General features: G+C 42.9%; 4 protein-coding genes across 4 annotated transcripts; 1 reads left to right on the top strand and 3 right to left on the bottom strand.

Moving 5' to 3' along the window:
- Positions 1-856: 856 nt before the first annotated feature.
- LOC115758495 lies at positions 857-1,328 on the bottom strand. The gene has a single exon (XM_030699177.1). It carries the CDS (start codon positions 1,308-1,310, stop codon positions 984-986), a length of 327 nt encoding a protein of 108 aa, XP_030555037.1. The 5' UTR covers positions 1,311-1,328; the 3' UTR covers positions 857-983.
- A 36-nt stretch (positions 1,329-1,364) lies between these two features.
- LOC115758493 lies at positions 1,365-13,893 on the bottom strand. The gene is made up of 4 exons (XM_030699174.1): positions 13,518-13,893; positions 2,857-3,612; positions 1,867-2,776; positions 1,365-1,686 (listed from the first exon to the last, which is right to left on the bottom strand). Exons 2-4 carry the CDS (start codon positions 3,563-3,565, stop codon positions 1,377-1,379), a joined length of 1,929 nt encoding a protein of 642 aa, XP_030555034.1. The 5' UTR covers positions 3,566-3,612; positions 13,518-13,893; the 3' UTR covers positions 1,365-1,376.
- LOC115758494 (inward rectifier potassium channel irk-1) lies at positions 11,183-16,796 on the top strand. The gene is made up of 7 exons (XM_030699176.1): positions 11,183-11,292; positions 14,598-15,026; positions 15,097-15,274; positions 15,646-16,041; positions 16,104-16,210; positions 16,269-16,605; positions 16,666-16,796. The coding sequence occupies exons 2-7, from the start codon at positions 14,809-14,811 to the stop codon at positions 16,747-16,749; spliced, it is 1,320 nt and encodes a 439-aa protein (XP_030555036.1). The 5' UTR covers positions 11,183-11,292; positions 14,598-14,808; the 3' UTR covers positions 16,750-16,796.
- Positions 16,787-19,618, bottom strand: LOC115758492. The gene is made up of 5 exons (XM_030699173.1): positions 19,307-19,618; positions 18,951-19,248; positions 18,137-18,532; positions 17,603-18,075; positions 16,787-17,542 (listed from the first exon to the last, which is right to left on the bottom strand). Exons 1-5 carry the CDS (start codon positions 19,494-19,496, stop codon positions 16,848-16,850), a joined length of 2,052 nt encoding a protein of 683 aa, XP_030555033.1. The 5' UTR covers positions 19,497-19,618; the 3' UTR covers positions 16,787-16,847.
- Positions 19,619-19,732: the final 114 nt, after the last annotated feature.

Here is a 19,732-nt window from a genome sequence, read left to right as displayed (position 1 = left end):
GAATATTTAATGTATATAATAAATGAAAAAATAATTTCAAAATAACTGTGACTGCTATTCGTAAATTCCAGTTATTTAAATTTATTTTTTTTTTTTGGTTTTGTTTATTGTTTTTATTTGTTTCTCATACTCAACACGTAGAACATTCCGATATGTAACTGTTTGTCTAAGCTTTGAAACAACTGCATAATTTACAGGGTATATATATAGATATATAGATATTTGTAATATTTACGATTAACAGCAACCACCTAGTAGGAGTATTTAAATATAAACTAAAGTGTATATAATAACTGATTTATGTACAATTGGAAAATTTAAAAATATATTTTTTAAGCGCAGCCACAAATTACAATTAGAATAAATAAATAAAATACTATTTTGCTGTACATAAAAATTAAATTTACAAAAAAACAAACACGTTTACTTGCAATTTGGCTAATGAGAGTTGTACGCTATTAATTTGTAATATAATATCTAGATATGTTTACGCCTAAGTTGTGGGTGGAGAAAAGGGGGCGGGGGGGGGGGGGGGGGGGGGTTGGCTTTAATATGTACAAATAATTTAATTTTCTCATAAACTTCTAAATGTTTCGAATAAATAGGACGCGAGCAAATATACAAGTTATGAAATACTTTAACAAATTCAATTGAAAATTGCAAAATTGCATTACTTAAATACTTTGGGGAAACAAATGCGGAGCGAGTTGCTATGGATAATAATTCTATACACATATATATTAGGCGATATATATGTACCATATATCGTATATAGGAGAGGATCTTTCAGTTTGAATATGTAATACTTAGGGTTACACTTTACGCTTTAAAGGCTACTTGCATTAACTGTAGAATATTTTGATTTTTATGTATTTTAGTAGAGTTTTGTTTGTTTTTTTGCTTTTGGAGTTTTGGCTTCGGCACACGACGACGACGCACTGGGATTGTCTCTAAGTTGTGGTTGATTTTGGTTCTAGCACACATCAGGCGGCACGTTTGCCGGCGACTTGATTGCGCGTTGGCAGCGTTCTTGCCACGGGCTGATAGCAGTTGAGATTGGCGGACAGGCGACCAAGTGCGGCGACCAGGCGATTTGGCAGCCTCAACAATTGCTGCTGCAGCTGTTGTTGCCTTTGTTGTGGTTGTGGCTGACGCCGGCCGCTGACATTGGCGCAATCGCGCAGCTGGGCCACAACCTCAGCATGCTGTACATATGAGACACGTATGTTGACCGCCTCATCATCGTCATCGTCCGCATCGCAATCGCTGCCACTGTCCACATCCTCGTAGTAGAAGCCCGCCGCAGGCATTGGCTCCAACTGCAGAGTAGCCGACGCCGCGGGCGTAGCAGCCACTATCGCCGTTGTGGCCGCGGACTATATGTTAGCATAGTAGGGAGCTGGTGTGTGTGCATCGCAGGGCTTGACGCGCAGCTTCTGCTTGTAGTGGTACTCCTTGAGGTAGCTCTTGAGGCGACCCGGCAGCTCCAGCTGATTGATGCCATCGTATGTGGTATTCGAGACAATTGTTGCGCGCGCCAACTGCTGCAGCGAGAACGTCTGGCGGCGATGCAGCGGCATGGTCAAACACGGCTCAAAGAACATCACGCACGACGGATCCTTGTAATGCTCCAGCAGTCCGGTAACCGTCAGAGCAGCAAACACGCACGGATCATGACAATCAAAGCTGTGGGTGTGAAGAAAGTTAAGAGTTAGTTAGCTAATATTAAAAAGGATAGTATTAAACTTATGAAAGCTGCCTTTAGGCTTGACCTAGCAGAGCTGCAAATCGGTTCTGATGTCACTTTAACAAGTTGACTCGAGCATGTGTCATGGGAGTGTTGGTTATCTATCTATATTGACTCACCTGAACTTGTGGCCGCTCTGCTCGATGCGCGCGTGAAGCGAGCGTCCGTATTTGCGGAATGTGACCGAGAATAGGAACTCTTCCTGTGCGGAATCGCGCAACAGAAATGTGCCCTCCGGCTTGCCTTCGAGCAGACGCTCCGCCTCGTACCGATCCATTTTGCCCCAATAGAAGCTGCTATTGATGATGCGCTCCAGATCCGGCACCAGGCAGTGCATAAAATCGATTTGTGAATGAACCGTCACCCCGACACCGTACGCATTCAAAGGAACTGCGGCACGTGGCTGTTCAATGGCCAAAGCGGGCAGGACTCCCGCCGCGGCCGCCACTGCCGCCGCAGCAGCAGGATCTGGATGTGTGGAGGCCACCAAGCGTAAGCCCTGATGGCTCATCGTGACCACGGGCGTGTTCGCATTGCAATTGTTGCACGCTGCGGTAGCTGCAGCTGATTCCATCAAAAATTGCGGCTGCGGCTGGGAACTGATGCGTATGATGACATCGCCCATGGCGGGCGCTGCCCAAATAGCCAGCTGGCTGGGCTCAGCGACGGCCACAGAATTGCGTTGACGATGCGTTTGCAGGCGATTCACTGCAGCTGCTCCGCCGCTGCTGGCACTAAGCGTGGGCGGTGTGGAGCGTCTGTCAGCGCTGCTGCGCGTCTTGCTGCGAGGCGCAGCTACAGCAGCTGCTGCCGGCTCCTTTTTGTCCTTGGCGGCGGCGGCGGCACTGGCACTGCCCGTGCTCGACTCCAGCATGCCGCGCAGACCGCGCAATGCATCGCGACATTTGCATTTGCAGCAACGACGCTTGGATGTGGCTGTTACTGCGGCGCCAGTTGCCAAAGCCTTGCTGCTGCGACTGCGACAGCAGCTGTTGCCGCTGGCGCTGCTGCTGCTGCTATTGCTGGGCGCTGAAGAGAGCAAAGAGAGAAGATACAAATAAAAAATTACAAATGGTTTTATAAATTGTATTTGCTGGCGTTGAATTTACCTTGCGCGCGTTGTGCTCCGCTCGACAACATATCGCTGACTGGCTGCGGCTCGAACACCTCGCAGTACTCGACGCCTTCGGCGCCGACGCCGACGCCGCCGCCGCTGCTGCTGCTGCGATGCCGCCGACGCAGCAACGACGATATTGCCATTTCCAATTCGGCGTCTTCGGCGTCATCAACGACGACGTCGTCGTCATCATGGTCGTGGTCGTGCAATTGTAGCATTCTGACCGCAGCCGACGCCGACGCGACGCTTCCCGCTAAATTGTTGTTATTCACGAGTTGTCTTTCGTTTGTTTTTGGCGCTTCCGTTGAACTGCCCGCAGTTCGACTCGCACCTGTTCCCTCTGTTCCCGCTGCCGCACCCACTGCCACACTTAAAATTTGCTCATTTGCATTGAGCGCGTCCGCAGACATCGCGACGCCCTCGGACAGTTGCTGCTCCTGCTGCTGCTGCTGCTGCTCCGTACTGTCGTTGCCGCCCTCCATTTTGGCCAATTGTATTTTAATTATAATTTGTCGCACCTCTGCTAACGCCTCCTCAGCAATTGGTGTTGCCTTTTCGCCAGCTTCAGCAATATCTGGCTGCTGCGTCTCCTGCTCCAAGTCCGTCTGCCTGCTGCTTCTGGAATTTCTGTGGGTTCTGCTTTGGCTTTGGCTTTGGCTGGCAACGATGAGGTCTGTTCGTTTGCTCAATTGATGACCCATTGGAAGCTGTCTATCTTTGTTTCCTTTACAGGTCCTGCTACGTGCAACTGTAAAAAGAATGAAACAATAAATTCAAATTATATGCAATTTGATGCTTGTGCGGCGTTGCCACTTTTTTAAATGCATTTTGAACTGCATAGGCTGACGGTGTGGCCAGCTTGCATGATTTACATTTTACTTTTATGGTATATACTAAAAAAAACGTTATGCTTGCGAGTATTTAACTTTCCATGAACAGACAAGGCAAATGCAAACTTGAATACATTAAATTGGCTAATTATATTTAATTTAAAAAAAAAAAAAAGGAAATTCAATACGCTTCAAAATTTTCCACAACAACAACGTTAGTTATATATAAACCTGTGCCTTTTCAACAAAAATGTTAATTTGTTAGATCGCGTACAAATGAATTAGTATTTTATTAGCATTTTTGCACTGTTTCCACTGTCAGCTTTTTAAGGCTTAACCCATGTTTTCTGCTTAATGTTGCCTGGTTTATCAGAAAACAGTAAATGAGTAATTATGAAAAATACAAATTCCAGTTTATTTGCTGTTGTTAGCTTTGAGCAATTCTCTCACAACAATCACATGTCTCGTCGAGGCGCATTTAACCGAGTGTGAAATGTCTTGACCTACAGCAACAAACGCGCCCCCATCCATAGCAGTAGCTACTGTGTTTCTAGTTTTCAGACTTAATTACTTACTTAAGTAGAGTTGAAGTCGGGTGTAGGCAATTAAATGCACTTACAGATACGACATGAGTCCCCCACAAACACAAACTCACACACTTTGCATTCGCTCCAAGTGGCGCCCCACGAAGAGGTCCCCCGCCAGACTGACTCATGCAGCGCGTGAGTCCGTGCTCCAGGAATGGCCCATTAAAAACAATGGCGCACATAGCAATCCCACGCATCGGCTGGCGCACACAGAGTCCCAGAGTGCCACATCTTTATATCGTTAGCTAACGTATTGTTGCGTATGTTAATCCGGGCTATATTTAGACTAGAGGGCGTACTGGAGTGTAAGTGAAATCTAGCCTCAATAACATGCATACATATGTATCTGTACACAACACCAATTTCACAAATCATTGAAATCGTAATGAGAGACCCTGCAGCGAGAACCCTGAGCTCCGAGAGTCGCATTCAAGTTTACACAGTAAGCGTTCATTCATCAGAATTGCGGGCAAAGATTCATTGATAACGCGACTCGTATAAACCCACACACATATAAGGTCCCCAGTTTGTCTGACGCGTTTTTTTTGTTGCTTGTTTTTGGGACTTTTGAGTAAGAGTCGGAATCCTTATCGCCGCTACAAAAAAAAAAAAAGAAAAATAGCTAGGTAATAATATGCGTCATGCGCCAAGGGCAACCATGACAGACGTCTCTAATGAGTCACTTCTGCTAGCCCAAGTTCCCCCAAACCAAAAAATTGAACTACTGAAAATGTTGCCAAGCCAACAGCTGTCATATGGGGGTATTTCATTGAACCATTAGATCACCGATCAGGCGATACGAAATGCCAACGACCTAAACACTCGTTAATTGCGGCTGTCACAAAATATTATCCAGAAGTTATACTAAGCTCAAATATTTGTAGTATATTTTTTTCCTGTTTCTAAGGGAATTTTTGTTTGCCGTAAATACTTTGAAAGTAGCTAGAAGGATTAGCATATAGTGCGTACTTAGAAAATTTTCTAGGGTTAAATAAATATTCCTTCAAGAGAAAGTTATCTTAATAATTTTCATTTGTATTAGCTACTCCAGAACCTATATTCCAATTTTGGCATATCCAATTCTTACAGTTTTCGAGTTATGTCTCAACATTGATTTTATCGGTATTTTTTTATTTATTTCAAAAATACTTAACTATTTGTATTATAATTTGTAGCTGGCAGAGAAAAATACCAAAAATACCTAAATTAAATTAAATGAAAATTTGTATCCGTTTTAATTGCAGCTAATTGAAATTGAAATGATTTGCAATGTTCTTTTAATAGCGTAATAATGTATCAGGCCTTATTGTAATCAGAATTTCTGCAGCCTTGCTCGGTTTTTTTTTTGGTTTGTAATTAATCATGCTGTTAAATCACAGTCAACTGAGTCTGACATCATTTAATTGGCTTTTCAACAGAAATCGACGGCAATTCGTATCGCTAATTGGTAATCAGTAATCAGTAATCAGCAAGTAGCCAGCTGAACTTAACCAATTGCCGCGTAGTTATGGCTATTCATAATTGCAGCCTTATTCCGAATCCGAACACAACTCGACAAATTTCTGGGAATTTTCGCCCGCATTGCAGCCGTGGAAACGCTTTTAAAACTTTGCGCAGGGCCCATTAAATCATTAACGGTGCATACATCGGGAGAGAGGGGCAGAACGCGAGCGGTGGGAAAAATAATATTGCAGCTAAAATTGGAAAAAACCGTTTGCTGGAAAAGCTGAATGTACTTCCCGGAAATGCGATAGAGCCAAAAGCTCTCTTTTGGACAAAGCTCAATACGTCGTTTTTAGTCGGAATTCAATATGAATTTTACGTATTTTTTTTTTTTTTTATTTGGAAATACTAATTGATACCGTTAGCTAATTAAAATTGTGTGGCGCCATCTATGGCTAACAAGCTGCAGCACGTGCTGCCTTTTAATCGGCAGCGACCTTTCTCAATGCCCGATCAATGGGGGCGGGCGCAATGAATCAGGTCGTAGTAGTATGACACGATTCTCGTTTTGTTTCGATTATTCTATACACATTATTCTCAACTGAAAACATCCGACTATATTTACGAGTATGATGAAATACAGTTGTACGTGTGTGTGCGTGTGTTTGTGTGAGTGTGAGAAAGACCCGCATGAGACGGCGGCGAGCGACGACGAGTCAGCCCCCAACTTTCAATGGAAACCTGAAGTTGAAGCACACCAGATAAAACCGCAAAGCGCGCTTACAATAACACTACCACACACAAATGTATACATAGATATATATATATAGTATAAGGCCAAGTAGGCAGGTAGGAGACAGGGTATGAGTCACTGGAGCGCATTGGGGTAGCGCTTCAGGAGGTGTGAGATGCGAGGCACGAGCTACTGCGACTACTGCGTGCATTTGGCAGCCCGCCTGGCGTTTTGTGAGGGCCCGCGTTTCGGACCTTTTTCTTTCTTCAGTTTCTTTTATTTTTTTTCTTTTTTCTATATTTTGCTTTATAATATTTTTTGCCTCGTTGCCATGAGCTGGAAGTGCTGCAGACAATGCGAAATTTCATCAGAAATCCAAATACAGATAATGATCTAATACATAACTTGTTCGTGGTAAAAACGTTGATAAACGTTTCACAGTAAACTCTATTGAAAAGGGGAGCGCGACATATATACATAGTATGAATGTGTTAGCAGAAAAGCTGGACATTTTTCTAATAAGCACCTGCGCATATTTCTCCAGCGCTGGTATCAAAAGGTTTGTGAGAGCAGTTCAAAATTAATTGAAAAAATAATAAACGTTATGCAAATGACAAGTGCTAGTGCTAGTAAAATGCTTTAATCGATAACCGATTATTAAAGAACCTGAGGTAGTGTTGTATAAGACACACATAGAAATGCAGCATTTTCAGACTTTGTTGAGCACCGTAGTTGCCACAGTTAAACAGTTATATCAGAGCAGAAGTTCTTGGGAATAAGGAGTTCGCGAAACTTTTCCAATTGAGTATTGCGAAACAAAAAAGTAACCAAAGTTAAGTCGCAATTCTGCCAACATGAAGCTGTGTGCTCGAGTATCTTTTGAATGCGAATTCCCAGCAATTCGCCACTCGCTCGCTTTTACATAACACCCTCGCCCGCTGCCACCGCCAACTGCGCATTAAAAGCCCATTTGGATGGGTAGGGAAAAGGCAAAACTGCGAAAACTGCTCCCAAGCACACGGTATCCGCTTTGGCTGCTGCCTATTGTCATGTTTTTACGCTGAAATTGTCACAACAAAACACAAAATGAATTGCGGTCAGCGTGAACAGGAGAGGCAGGTGGATGAGCTGAATGAGGGGGAGGCACATTGCTAGGCAAGCGGCTGCATTAGTAGTTGTTGAGTTGCAGGCGGCAAGTGCAAAACTAAAGCGCGAGCAAAAAGTCAACATCACCAACGATAACGGGCAGGGAGGTGAAATGTGCAACCAGGACAGAGCGTTATGGGTAGACAACAAAAACGAATGAGACAGACAGACAGACAGGCAGGCAGACGGGCGTAGGATTTTAAAGCGAATTCAATTACTTTTGTTGCCGTCGCTTTGCTTGGCTCTGGCTGCTGTTGCTTCTTCTTGCTGTTTATTTCATTTTTTCGTTTTTCGCTTTTGCAGTTACTTGGAATTCGCAAATGAACTTCGCTTGAAAACAAAATCACATGCAAAGCAGAGCGAGCGCGGCAACAAAGCGCAAAGTGCCAAAGGAGCGCAACGAACGAGGCATTCTTGGGCAGCGCGGCAGGGGGAGGGGCAGAGCGGTAGCAGCCGGTGTACAATGCGGCCTGAGAAAGTATATTTCATTTTGATATTTTTCGCAAGAAAATTGAAATGAGATTTATTTATTACGTTTTCATTTTGCCCACTCGCCCTCTCGCACCATCTCGCTCACTCATGCCAAAATTATATATAAAACGTATTTGCTCCTCTCCATTCATTACGCTTCGCTCGAAATTGTAGTATGAACATAAACAATTCTCATGGCAATTCCGCTTTCATATGCCAATTTAATTAGCAATTCCACCGAATTCAACTGCTCTCACCCACGGCATGAGGCTCGAGCTTGATTTTATTACTTTTATCTATGACTTGCTCGCTCTCCCTCTCTCTTTCACTCACGCGCTTAGTAGTCTCTTGTCTCTTTCTATCGCTTCATATGCTTATCATGCGGTTCGTGACTGATATGCCTAAGATATGGCCATTGCCATTGGAATACCTAGAGGAATCTCATTGACGTAGGTAAACAACACAAATAGCAAAAATAATCAAATCAAATTCTCATAAGATGCCATTGCTTATAAGTACATTTGTGCACGTATGTACTCTAGATATGAATATACATATCTACATATGTATGTGCATGTATGTATATATTGTTTACAGCTTCTACATAACAGTATTTAAGTGTCTGAACACTTGGTAACTCTGTTTTTCTCTCTTTACAACTTGATAGCTGCACTAGGGGTGTTCAGTGTAATGTGGCAATTTATTGACATTAGGGTGGCTCACTAAAATTTGTTTATTTGCTATTTGGTTTAAAAAATAATATATTTGCAAATAAAACAGCTTACATTTTAAACCAATTCTCTGATAAAAGTATTGTTTTCCTTTTTTTTTTTTTTTTAAATTTCTTATCGCGAATTTTTGGGCATTATCAGAGCGCACAGGTCGGATAAATAATCTATGGAAATATGCGTAGGTACTAAAGAAAGCACGGCAAATGTACGAGCAAAATAATAATCATAAAAGTAATAAGTAAGCAGAAGAAGAGGAAGACGAAGACGCACAATAATAATATTAACATGAATGTGAAAAGTGGCAAAATTCGTAGAAACGCTGCCCCGCTGAAAGGCTCTCATGATAAATCCACAATACAATACACAAAACACAGCACATGAGCGATTCTTGGAAAATATGTATGCACACGGTACTCACATGCTGGTGAAGTCATGAAGTTGTTTAAAGGTACGCAGCACACACACATACACACACACATACAATCCCTATAGCGTGTGTGTGTGCGTTGTTGCTGGTTTCTGATTAAACGAAAGCACTAACAAAATTTCAACTTAATTTGCCACACTTTAGTCCAGCTGCGGGCCGTGCGTCGGACATTTGTCAAGGTTGCCCAAAAGATGGGTTCGGCCTAGGCATGTTTAGATACAGATACAGCTACAACTAGAAATACAGATACACACCCAGAAAGTTTTGCAACTTTTAGATATACACTGTTAAGATACAAATTATGAGCATAAGCGTCTAACGGTTAATGGGCATGAAAAGTGACGAAGAATTGTAGATTCTTCGTAAAGCCTCGAAGATGCGACAGAAGATCTACAAATACTGTTTTTTGGACCCGAAATATTATCTTAGGCTATCTAATAAGCTGAAACAGATCTATTTCGCGGAATCAGATAATATAATATCTAATTAAAGCCTTGCTTTCAAATCAAAAGCTTTTGTAATAAACTCAGAAACATATTAAGTCTAGTAATTCACTTAAAAAGCTCAATTAGAGTCTATAAGACTTTTTATATATAAAGGATATAGCTGAACACAGTTTCAGTTGGATATAATACCTAGGAACTACCCTCAAGCTCTTCAAAAAGTTTGAATTTCTTACACAGACCCATTGGCACCTTTCATATGGCAGGCGCTTTTATCATAATGAATTACGATTCCTATAAGCAGCACATACATACATACCTGTACCCCCTATTGAGGTAGGTTTCACTATTATCAAGTCACAAGCAAACACGACATTCGACATTGCCAAATAAGGCAATACATTTCGTATAGTTACCTTCTTGGGCAGCCCAGAAACGTCAACTGAACAATACAGAGCGACAATCAGCGCTCTTTATTTGTTTAACAAATATATATATATACGTATATAATAGCACCGATTAAATTTATAAACTCAGCGATTACGATTGCCTTCAACCGGAAGCCGATAGGCAAAAAATGAAAAATATAAAAATATCAAGAGAGCCCGTAAATTATAGTACTTAATGTATTCGTTGCATGTGTGTGCTTTACCCACACATGCAACAATTCCAGGCAACTGTAAAGATAATTCAAGTATTCCACAATATTTCATTGATAAATTACTACGGAAAATGTAAAGCCTGTGAGTGTAGCCGCCCATCAGAGTAAATAATGTGTCAACTAGAGATGTGCAATGCACATATGTACAAAGAATGGTGACAGCTGTAACGAGTAACTGTTACTAAATTTAGGCACATAGTTACGAATCGGAATAGTTAATGGGCTAGGGGAATTATTGAACCATGGAGGAGAGGACTTTGAAACAGATATTGATAAAGCGGAGAGGCATATATGAGAAATTCAAAACAAAGAATAAATGCATATATCGAATCGTGACTTAATCACAGCTGTAACGAGTAACAGTCACTAAATTTAGGCACAAAATCACATATCAGAGTAGACCTTGGGAACTTTTGAATAATCAACAGACGACTATGAAACAGATATTGATAAAGTAGACGAGCATAAATAAATTTATTCTAAACAATAATCAATTTATTTAAGAGTTCATTTTACATTAGTTAAGCATATATGATTCTTTGTACTTGAACATATCGGAGCTTGCAAACTGTTCAGAGCTAAAAGATATTAAAATATTTACTTCTTAAAGCAATGTTGTAAATTTAATACGCTTGCGCACACTCAACCTTTTGACTTTGGTACTTTTCGCGGTATTTACTATTGCAATTAATGTTACTTATCACAATTCTCACGAAAATTACAGTGTTTAACGGTCAGGTCTGATAGTATTCAGGTGAATAAAGCAGGCCAGCGGTGCGCTTATCAGGAGAGCGTTTGCAAAGTTGGGAAACGGCAGTTCCAAGAACAATCAAAAGCGCTTCGTTTTCCATGGAAATTGAAGGCAAATATGTGCACACGGCAGAGACAAGAGACAACAACAAGAAGAAGAAGAAGAGGGGCATGCGCATGTGGCTAAGATAGTGGAACTGAAACGGGTAAGAGACAACAACAACAACAACAACTGGTTGGGGGGCGGGTCAATGGGGGTGTGCCAAGAAGTAAAGATGGGGCCAGGTGTAACAGGTAATTGGTAACTAGGCGATGGCTCGGGCAAATATAGATTAGGTCGTCAGCTCATGAAAGTCGGGCAGATGAGATTGAAAACAAACAAATAAATAAAAACAGAAACATGTTTAAACATAATACAAACTTGAACCCAACCAAAATTGAACCGGTTTCTCAAAAGTATGACAATAACAATACAACGAACCTTATTGCCAGAGCTATATGCATAAATATATAGCTTGATGATTTACTATGAAATACAATTAAAGGCAACAAAACATAAAAACAAACAAACAAACAAAAATAATGAATTCCACTCTAACAAAAATTGAGTGTTTTGCCCACATTTCACTTTTGGCATTGCGTTTCAATTGAACAAAATTCACGCGAACAATTAACAATGAGCGCAAAATGAAAGAAAGAAAAAACAACACACACACACACACACACACATCACTTTGGATTTCCACGAAATCTGCACGTAAATCGTATAACAAATACTAATACAATAGAAATACGGAAGAGGGGAGAAGAAGCAAGCAAAAAAAATAGCCACAACGACGACGGCAGAGCAGCAGCAGCTGAGCGTAAGCCAATAGCGGCAGAGGGCTAGGGGGAAGGGGGGGGGGGGGGGGGGGGGGGGGGGAATGAGAAATAGCAATCTTCGTGTGCTTATGCGCAGCTCTATTACGATATCACAAGACAGTGTGACCAGCAGCTAAATATGTTCGCAATAAAGGCCCGCAAAAAATCAAATGACACACATTAAATACAAGGCTTCGCGCTACTTTCTTAAAATACAGTATATTTTTTTCATGTTTAGCATTTTAGAGAGTACTCTAGTAGCAATTTTTTTTTTAAATTTAAATAAATCTACAAAAAATATTAATTTTCATACCTGTTTTAGGTCTAATTCCCCAAAAACATTTTTGTTTTCAAGCAGTCCGCCTATTTTTTAAATATTTAATTATCTTGAAAATCGCAAAAAGCAGCTGCGCATGAACACGATAAATGTGCTATATTGAAAAGGGGCTCAACATTTTTTGTTTGCTCCAAAGTTCAGACACCATGGCAACATGGCCGTAAAGATCTCGTTGGGCCCATGGGCACATCTAGACAAGCCAATTAAACAACGCCCCAATTACACTTATCCTTTTTCTTTTCTTTTCTTTCCTTTTTTTGGCTGTGTTGGAAACAATTTCAATTTCACATGAAAAGCTATTAAAACCCCAGAGAGCCCACAGAAATGCACTCAAAAGTTTTAATACAATTTCAAGGAAATGAGCGGAAGAAGCTGGTCAAAAACCTGCTTTTAACAAGAATTAACCAAAATGTGTGTGTGTGTGCATTACAGACAACAACAAAGTTAATAACACCTTTTCTTGTGAAGGGTACGTCGAAAAAAATATTGCCGCTGCAGACGTCGAGTGTGTATGAAGTATGGCTTCAGGCGAATTGAGTCAAGACTCGCTCTCTCTTTACTTGAGCGTGCGTGTGTGTGTCTGTGTGTGTGCATGTGTGTGAGGCCAGCTTCAGCTCGGCTTGTGGTGTTAAATGTTTGCAGCCGCAACAGCAGTGGCAGCAGCAGCAACAGCATTTCATTCAATAGCCGCCACAGCAACAGCAGCTGCCAACATCAGCAGCCGCCAACTTGCCGCTCTCCCTTTGCCAACAAAATACTGCCTTTGCCATTGTGTTGTTGTTGTTGCTAAGTCGCTCTGTGTGAGCGCGAGAGCAAGCACACGTATGTATGTGTGTGTGTGTATATGTTGTATGCGCATTGTTGTTGGTCTCGTTGAGCTGCTGCTGCTGCTGTTGTTGGCGGCTCGCTTGGCTGTCTGTCACTTCTCAGAAATCGGTCTAAATTAGAAAATGCGTTTCTGGGAATTTCGTATCTCTTTTGGGCACAACGAAATAACGCAACGACGACACCAATATACATATGTATATACTATACTATTAAATACATACATAAATTATAGATACTTATGCCCTTGCTTATATCAAAACATATTTATAAATATATATGTATATTCGTATATTCGTACATGTGTATGTGCACAAATTGAATTTATCAATGGCATTTTGTTGAATTTCTGCCACATAAACTGCGTGCAGTGTGTGTAAATTTTTGTCATCGCAGCCAATTATTTACCTGTTTAAACGCTGCTCTTGCTATTTTTCTGTATTGTAATTGTTGCACTTATTAATTTTTGGCTTGTTGGCAATTTATATAAATTGTATTTTAAGCATAATTCAGTTTAGCTAGCCACACAAACATTTGCACTAAGTTATCTTTTCTCTCTTTCACACTTTCCGATTTATTTTCATATGGTTAACGCAACGCGCACGACATTTTTCTCATAGATTGCACTGAAAACACAATTAAATTATTGTGCACTTCAATTGGTCTGCGTTGATTTCATCAATTTAGCAATTTCACTAACGCAACGACGACGTATCTCAACCTTAATGACACTTAAACTTGCCGAGCGACAACAACGAGACATTTGCGTGCTACGAGTTCCAAATACTCCTCGTTTGTGTCACTGACACACACTGCCACAACTTAAAGTTAGCTGCGGCAGCAAACATATCGATAAGTGCGATATATATCTATATAATATAATCGAGTTTTTCATTAGGGGCCTTCCGCAAGTGTTCTTATATGTTGAGGCAATACCACCACACTTTAGATAAGAGAAATAATTTAAAAAACAAGTATTTAAGTGAATATAAGCAATTATTTGTGATTATAAATAATTATTGGGTAATGGCGTATTATATTTTGCAATCATGCAATTTTAATAAAAGACAACACAAAAATATCGTATACTAAAATGACATTTTTAAGCACTGGTCAAAGTATATTTATCGATAGCATTTCGATTGCATGCATTGGCAGCTCTTGTGATCGCGCGTATATTCAAAGTTCTCCTAGCTGATAGCAGAAATCAGCAACATTGTGTAAACAAATCTTACTAGATTAACTTGTTAGCTGACATTCGCTGTTTGTGGCGTAGCTATAACAATATTTGCTGAAAGTATAAATATGTGCATTATAATCAGTAAAAACTAAATAAGAAGGTAACTTTTGACGATTTGATCTCATGGTATGGATGCGCACAAACACAGTCAGGCGCTACATGAAGATAATAAATATATTCAAATACACATCTTCCGCTATGTACCACAAATTAGGTATACTTTTTCACTATTTTAATTCCCTGCCCAGACTCGAGTCAGTGTCATTCGGTCAGTCAGTCAAACAACTTGAGCGCGCTTCGGCTCCGTGGACTGCAATCTAATTCAATTAAAAATTAAAACGCAAATCTACGCGACAAGTGAAATTGTTCCGTCGAGTGTCTGACGACGAGAACACGAGCAACGGCAATTAGACAAGAAAAAATCTCAGTTTCTGTCCATGCGTGGGCAGCCACACAACAATGAGCTCAGTGGACGCCAGCGAAAAGCTCGAAATGATTCGCTCCACATCGATGCCTGTGAAGCCAAGGCCGTTGAATCCCAAGCCGTTGGCGCGATCACCCGAAAAGGAGACCGTCAATGACACCGAAGCCGACTACTATCCGGAGAGTCCCAGTTGTGTGCGGCGACGCAAGTCCAAGCAGGCCGCCGATCAATTGGAGACGCGCAGCGAGCTAAAGTGGGTCAAATCTCAGCAGCATCGAGCACTGAATTAACGCAACTTATACCAATTTATTCCAATGCCGTAGCTTTCCCTATACCCTCGACTGGTCGGGCAGCACCATTGAGCTGAGCCCCGATACCGATGCGGATGGCCTGCGGCGCAGCATGCATCGCGTGATGGAGAAGAATGGACATGAGAATGTGGTCTTTAGGCGCATACCAGAGAAGTCCTGGCGCTATATGCGCGACGCTGTCACCACGCTGGTAAGGTCCATGTTCGGCCAGAGAGCAGCCAAGACACAGCCAACAGCTGAACGATCGAATATCTATAGCATAACGCCCAGTATACAGCGCAAGTTGGACGAATTGGCAAACGAATCGCCGACAACAAAGCTGAAAATTAAGCCCAAGCCAAAAAATAGCGAAGGGGAAAAAGTAACATTTAGCATTTAGCATATACTAAACAAATAAACTCACACAATATGAAAATTAACAAAAACATGTAACAAACATTTTACTTGGGCGCCAAACTAATTCTCATACATAATCGAACACGATAACAATTAACTGTCTGGCGTTATCGATACAGTCGATAGTTCGATAGTAATATTCAAATGCAACTGTCGCCCACACAGATCGAATTGGAATGGAAATATATGCTGACACTTTTTCTAGGCAGCTACTTTCTTAGCTGGATCTTCTTTGGTGTACTATGCTATATGGTGGCCTATTCCCATGGCGACTTCCTGTTCGATGCTGTCACGGGCCAACGTCTGGGCGAGGGCACGGATCCGTGCATTTATGGTACGCCCAATCTTGTGGCCATGCTGATATATTCGGTTGAGACGCAAACAACGCTCGGATTTGGCGAGAAATACGCCAGCGAGGAGTGCCCGGAGACCATATTTCTGTTCGTCATGCAAATGATGTGCGCGGCGGCCATTGAGGGCACCATGGTCAGCATTATCTATGCAAAAACGGCTCGTCCCGCCAAGCAATTGACCAAGCTCAAGTTCAGCGACAAGGCCGTGGTAAGCCCAGCTGCCCACAATATGCCTCGCTCATTCATACACATACACAAATATTTTTGCAGATTTGTTATCGCGATGGCAAGCTGTGCCTGCTCTTCCGTGTCTGCGATCCGCGCGAGCAACAGTCCATTGAGTCCAAGATACGCGTCTATATGATTGTGGACAAACAGTGAGTCATGCTAATTGTTGTCTCCACAATTGATAACACCAAAAATGTGGCCTTGCAGCACGCGCGAGGGCGAGCTCATTAAGACGCACACGGAGCTGAAGCTGGAGGGCAACGGAGAGCAGCTAATTGTCTGGCCCGACATTGTCTGCCATGTGATCGATGAGAGCAGCCCGTTGTTTCACTTTGGCAATGCCAAACAGTTTAACGCCGGACAATTTGAGTTGTATGTTACGATTGTGGGCACATCGCCGGCAACGGCACAAATGACCGAGGCGAAGACATCGTATGTGCCGCGCGAGATATACTGGGGTCAGCGCTTTGCCAACATTATCCACTACGATGCCAGCCACGAGCGTTATATTGTGGACTACGAGAACTTCAATACGACCATCTCGGTGAGTGCAATACTCTAGTTATTCATGTTGCTTTAAATCACTTCCAAGATCACACTGCAGGTGGACATGCCCGTCAGGCTAAGCGCGGCGGAGCAACTGCAGCAGGAGCAGCAGCACCAACTGCAATTGGCATACAGAAAGTGAGCCTTAAACAGTTACTATGTATCTATATAATATACACGATAAATAATGCAGCATTAATTTACAAATTTACGAACATTTTTAAAAACCAAAATATTGCTTTAAGCATCACCAGCTTCTGAGCTCTCGCGCTCGCTAAGCAATTGCTGCACCTGCGCTCGGAGCATCTCGTTCTCCTGCTGCAGACACGAGTAATCGTGCACAAAGCGATCGTTTTTCAGCAGCAAGTCCAGAGCATCGCGTATCTCCTGGGTGCTGCTCAGTTGCTGATTCCAGTAATCGGACACCTCGCTGAACAGCAGAAAGCGGGTTTTCTCATCTGACCATTTCAGTTCGCGTTCCAGCTTAACGAAGCGCTCATCTATCAGGTTGCGCAGCTCGGCCTGCTCCTTGCGCAGCTCGGCTCGTTCCTGTTGCAGCGCAGCGCGATCCTTATGCAGCTCGCCCAGCTCGTCACGCTCTACCGCAACAGCAACCTGTAGTGAGGCATCTGTGGAAAGGCCACTGGACGTCTTTGGCAACAATTTCTGTGGCTGCAAAGCTGCCGATTGCGTTGCCGTGGCAGCCACATGATGTGGGGTGCTATTGCGACTGGCTGGCAACAGACGCAGGCGTTGCTTACGTTCGAAGTCCGCTGTTGATGGATTCTCCTTGTCGCTGCCCGCGCAGCTGCTGGCCGCCGAACAATTGCCGGACTGCTCGTGCAGGGCGCTGTGCTCGTCTGTTTCGGATATTTTCTTCAACTTTGCATCCGCCGATATGTTGCTGCGATCTCGCAATGGACCGCTGAGTGTTTCTGTGGGCATTTAGGGTGGGATCTAGTTGTTTCATTTAAGCTTCAGCTAGCGATACTCACGTTGCAGCGAGTCCACAGTAGAGCTATTAGCGCTATCTATGGAGCTAAGACCCGAGCCGGTCGGACAAATGCTCTGTCGCTGTTCCTCATTGTTGGGCTTCGAGTGCAGCGCATCCCAGTCGAAGCTATCACGTCTAGCTGTTGTGGTCAGGCGCGTGGACATGCGATCAACAGCACGCGGCCTATGTGCATCTAGAAAATCACAAAAGGAATCTCGCTGTCCACGAGCTGTTGCCGGCGTTGCTAAGCTGCTTCCGACAGAGGCGCTGCCATAGCCCAAGCTGCTCATGGTGGCCAGCTGCTGCTGTGTAATCAGCAAATTGGCGGCAATCGATTTGCGTAGCTCATCGCTCGGCATTTGCTCCACTTGAGCGGCCTTGCCGGCATCCATAGTCACATTATTTGAGCTGGTGAAGCTGCTGCTCTGCTGCTCCTCCGTGGGCATGGGCACAAAGGCAACACGCGTGACGGCACTGCAAGTAAATCTGGATGGTAAATTGAATCTTGAAGAGATCAACATTTTGTTGCGCTTACCAGCCCTCGTGCACGGAACGCACGGCCAGCGGTGCCTTGGTGCTACGCATATCATAGGCAATCAGCTCACCCTTGAGATTTCCAGCACAAAAGTAGGTGCCGCACTCACTCAACGCCACCGTGGACATGGGATGCGAGTAGGCCAAACGGCCGGAGGACGACTGCGCCTTGTTGCGCCGTATATCAAATATGTTGATGATGCAATCGTAACCAACGCTAACCAGCAGCGAGGGTTGTGAGCTGCACATGCTCACGTCCCGGCAAGGCGCATCGTGCGCGTCGTCTATGTTGAAGATGGTCCGCTTGGATTGCACATCGTAGACGCTGACGGTGCCCTTGTAGGAGGCGACTGCCAAATGGAAACGCTTGCTGGGATGAAAACGAGCCAGAGTCGAGCTGCATTGAAAAAAAAGGCATCGTATAAGCATATGTTCAATGAATGCGAGCAACTTCATATCAATCCTTCTCAGCTCATTGTGGTAAGAACTGGTTCTTGATAGAAAGTCAAGAGTATATACACTTTATGGCTTCGGATAGGTATCTATCAAATGGCTTATAAATTAAATACCCTCTGCAAGAGTATAAAGATCTGAGGCATGAATGAAATCTGACACGACATTCCGCGTGGAAGTAAGATCTTAGAAAGGAGTATGATGTAGAATTTTAGTCCCCATATGGGGGAAAGCTCAAAGAGATTTCAATCTTCAAGTTGAGAGATAGTTATTGTTAGTTTGCAGTGTCTGGAAGGAGAGATATGGTATTTGTCTGGCCAACTTATATGCTCGGGGGCAACAAATCGCAAAGTTTTACTTACTGATCATCAATTGTGAGAGTCTCAATCTTCTGTTTGGTCTTGGTGCCATAGATGTTAATCTTGCCGCCCTCCAGCACAGCCGCTATGTAATCATCCGTGCAATTGTAGTCCACATAGAGCACAGTGCTCCGTGACTGGTCCGCCGGATAACGGTGTATCATTTCGGTCGTGCGAAAGTCGAACAGCTTAACGAATCCACTCGATTGGCCAATGGCAATTTGATTGGACGCCGTTTTGGCGCAGCACACCGAATAGGCATTCTCTATTGTCAATTTGCGTAGGCGCTGGATTTCGGGTGCTGCAACAAAGTAAATATTATTGCAAATATATAGTTTTTATTGTGCAGTTTGATTTACCGTTTTGTTGCTTCTCCTTTATGCGCATCACCGCCAAGCCCGCCTTTTTGTCCACCTCCACAAAGACGCGTCGCTGGGCGTTGAACTGAAAGTCTGTTGATTCGCCATTGGCGTGAACAAATGTTGACTTCGTTTCCAAATCCGCAAAATCGGATAATATTGTCTTTTTAGAGGTTGATATTAAATACATATTTGCTTTAAATTCCAATTGTTCAATTCAAATGCTTTTGCGACGGCGTAATAAAAATTGGCGGCTTTTTAATTAGACTGTCAACATTAGAGTTGCCAGATCGAGCTAAATGTCTTCACTGTTTACCAGCAAACAAGCGTATCCGATCTCTTGTCCTCCTCGTGTTGAAATCCGCAAAATCGAAATTGACTTTTTGTTTGGAGATTGATGTTAAATACATATTCATTTCATTCAAA

The sequence above is a fragment of the Drosophila novamexicana genome, unplaced genomic scaffold (assembly GCF_003285875.2).
Source record: "Drosophila novamexicana strain 15010-1031.04,08,12 unplaced genomic scaffold, DnovRS2.1 tig00000193-arrow-pilon, whole genome shotgun sequence".
NCBI lineage: Eukaryota > Metazoa > Arthropoda > Insecta > Diptera > Drosophilidae > Drosophila > Drosophila novamexicana.
This window is presented reverse-complemented; position numbering and strand designations above follow the sequence as displayed.